Genomic DNA, 2,621 nt, shown 5'->3' with positions numbered 1-2,621 from the left:
GTGTCTAGCTCGGTTCAGTTCAGTTTGCTTTCCATTTACACACAACTTATCTCAGTTGCTGAGCTCGGACCGGTCTCTGCGCGGTTTTTTAAGGGTAGTGTAAATGGGGTACATGTTTCTGCCTATCCTGAGGAGCAGGGGACCATGTTTAGGATCTGCAGTGGTGAGCTGATGGTACACATTTTTGTGAAAAGAAATTAAAAGAAAACAAGAGAACTCTGGAAAACTGATGGAGCCCATTGTTGCCTTTTTTGTCACCTTATGGTCATCGTCCTAACTGCTTTTTTCTACTTCACAAACCCCAACAGCCCTTAATAAGTCCAATAGAAACTTGTTCTATGTTAAATCACATCTGCAATGTTACATTATGAACAGTTAGCTTTTTGTATCCCGCTCCCCAAAGCACACGAGTTACAGCAGTGAGAGTTGGCTAAACTTTGATTGACAGACAAACGTTATTTCAGAATTTTATTAGATTTCATTATGAATGGATTAAAACAGGACACACAATTGAATTCAAATCATAATTTTAGTCGTAGTTAAAGCCATAGCGGGGTGTTACACGGTCAAATTTACGCGGACACCTCAGGCGCTCGTTCACTCTAGAGCGAATCTTGCGCCACTGGTCTACAGTCAAGTTGGGAAATCGCTGGGAAACCAAAGAATGGACCCGCTCCGTGACATTCTTAGGAAGACCCATTTTCCCATTCGTGCCTGCCCAGTTGCATCTCTTCACCATGCTGTTGTATGCTTTGAACGGCACAAGACTCATGAAGACGCTAGCTGCGTACACATCTGGTTGATGTTGTCCACAGGAAAATGAGTTTTTGTATAAAGTCTCCTCTCTATCCGATGATAGTGTCCTCAAAGTGATGTCTGGTAATATAGACACTGGTGCTGGTCGGTCTACTGACTGGTCTGGAGGGTTGGAATCTTGAGCAGGCGTAGATAAATGGGAGGGAGAAACCTGAGAGGGCGTAGATGTATGGGAGGCAGAGACTTGAGGGGGCATAGATGTATGGGAGGCAGCGACTAATGTGGGTGTAGATGTATGGGAGGCAGAGTCTTGAGGGGGCGTAGATGTATGGGAGGGAGAGACTTGAAAGGTCTTAGGTGTATGGGAGGCAGAGACTTGAGGGGGCATAGATGTATGGGAGGCAGAGACTAATGTGGGTGTAGATGTATGGGAGGCAGAGTCTTGAGGGGGCGTAGATGTATGGGAGGGAGAGACTTGAGGGGGTGTAGATATACGGGAGGGAGAGACTTGAATAGGTGTAGATGTATGGGAGGCAGAGACTAACGTGGGTGTAGATGTATGGGAGGCAGAGTCTTGAGGGGGCGTAGATGAATGGGAGGGAGAGACTTGAATAGGTGTAGATGTATGGGAGGCAGAGACTTGAAAGGTCTTAGGTGTATGGGAGGCAGAGACTTGAAAGGTCTTAGGTGTATGGGAGGGAGATACTTGAGTGGGCATAGGTGTATGGGAGGGAAAGGCTCGAGAGGACGTAGATGTATTGGAGAAAAAGACTTGAGCAGGCGCAGGTTTATGGGCAGAAGAGACTTTAGCGGGTTTATGGGAGGGAGAGGCTTCAGTAGGCATAGATGTATGGGAGGGAGAGGCTTCAATAGGCATAGATGTATGGGAGGGAGAGGCTTCAATAGGCATAGATGTATGGGAGGGAGAGGCCTGACCCGGAGTTGCTAGACAGGAAGGAAAAGCTTGGAAGGGAGATGATGTTAGCATCATAATATAGGTAGATCCTGGAACACTCTGGAGGTTTGCCATTGGAGGCTGTGGCACAGCAGCTACATCTTGAACTTTTACCCTTTGGGGGTTACATCTCTGTGAAGCATGCGACTGCTCCAGATCCAACAGCCTCCTCCTCATTTCCTCCAGCATAGTCTTTAGACTCTCCAGCTCAGATGCCTGGCTGTCAATGAGAGCCTTCTGGGTCGCCAACATAGACTCCTGATATTCTAGTTTGGCCTTCTGGATCTGCAATGAATGCTGCAGTCTTCCCAGCTTCCCATCGGACACCATCTGCTGCTGTTGCAGCTTGTGTATCTGTGTTTGGGGGGAATCGGCAGGGAAATGCTTGGGAGATGTAGACGGTGGAGACCAGCAGACCATATCTGCAGTGACGGCCTGGGAAAATAAATGAGATTAAAATATTTTAGCATTAGTGTTTTCTTAAGTCTTATAAGGCAAATTCAGGCACTACTTGGGATGACAGCAGTAATGCATTTTATTTATATGGCAATGTTCACATTTTGCACAATGAAATGTGTGCTCTACCTGGCAATATGATATGAATTCCCCTTTCTCTTTTTCTGTAAAATATCTGATTACAGATCGCTGGAGAATGCTCATAAAGACGAGTTGCTCTGAGAGCCCTAAACAAAATGAAAATAAACATATTCCTTATTCCTTTGATTACTATTAAATTTACTATGACAATAAAAAAGAACTTTTCTTTTCTATGTTTTATATTAAAAATTCATATGTTCATTATTTCAGATAAAATTAACCAATAATCTTTTCAAGTAACTTTGAACCAGTTTACAACATTTTCATGAAAAAAAATGAAAGTAGACCATAAAGCCGAATTTATCAAACTACT

The 2,621-nt window shown here is 44.3% G+C and overlaps 1 protein-coding gene across 1 annotated transcript in view; it reads right to left on the bottom strand.

The window, feature by feature from the left end:
• Positions 1–14: 14 nt before the first annotated feature.
• Positions 15–2,621, bottom strand: part of LOC107104984 (mucin-2-like) — a 7,829-nt gene continuing 5,222 nt past the window's right edge. The window contains exons 2-3 of the mRNA XM_015405099.1: positions 1,430–2,146; positions 15–1,264 (exon numbers count right to left, since the gene is read on the bottom strand). Of these exons, the coding sequence (XP_015260585.1) occupies positions 530–1,264; positions 1,430–2,146 (1,452 nt within the window). The 3' untranslated portion in view covers positions 15–529. The remainder of the gene's footprint in view (positions 1,265–1,429; positions 2,147–2,621) is intronic.

The sequence above is a fragment of the Cyprinodon variegatus genome, unplaced genomic scaffold, assembly GCF_000732505.1.
Source record: "Cyprinodon variegatus isolate N-32 unplaced genomic scaffold, C_variegatus-1.0 Scaffold1991, whole genome shotgun sequence".
Classification (NCBI taxonomy): Eukaryota; Metazoa; Chordata; class Actinopteri; order Cyprinodontiformes; family Cyprinodontidae; genus Cyprinodon; species Cyprinodon variegatus.
Note: the sequence above shows the minus strand (reverse complement) of the source record. Positions and strands in the feature narration are given on the sequence as shown.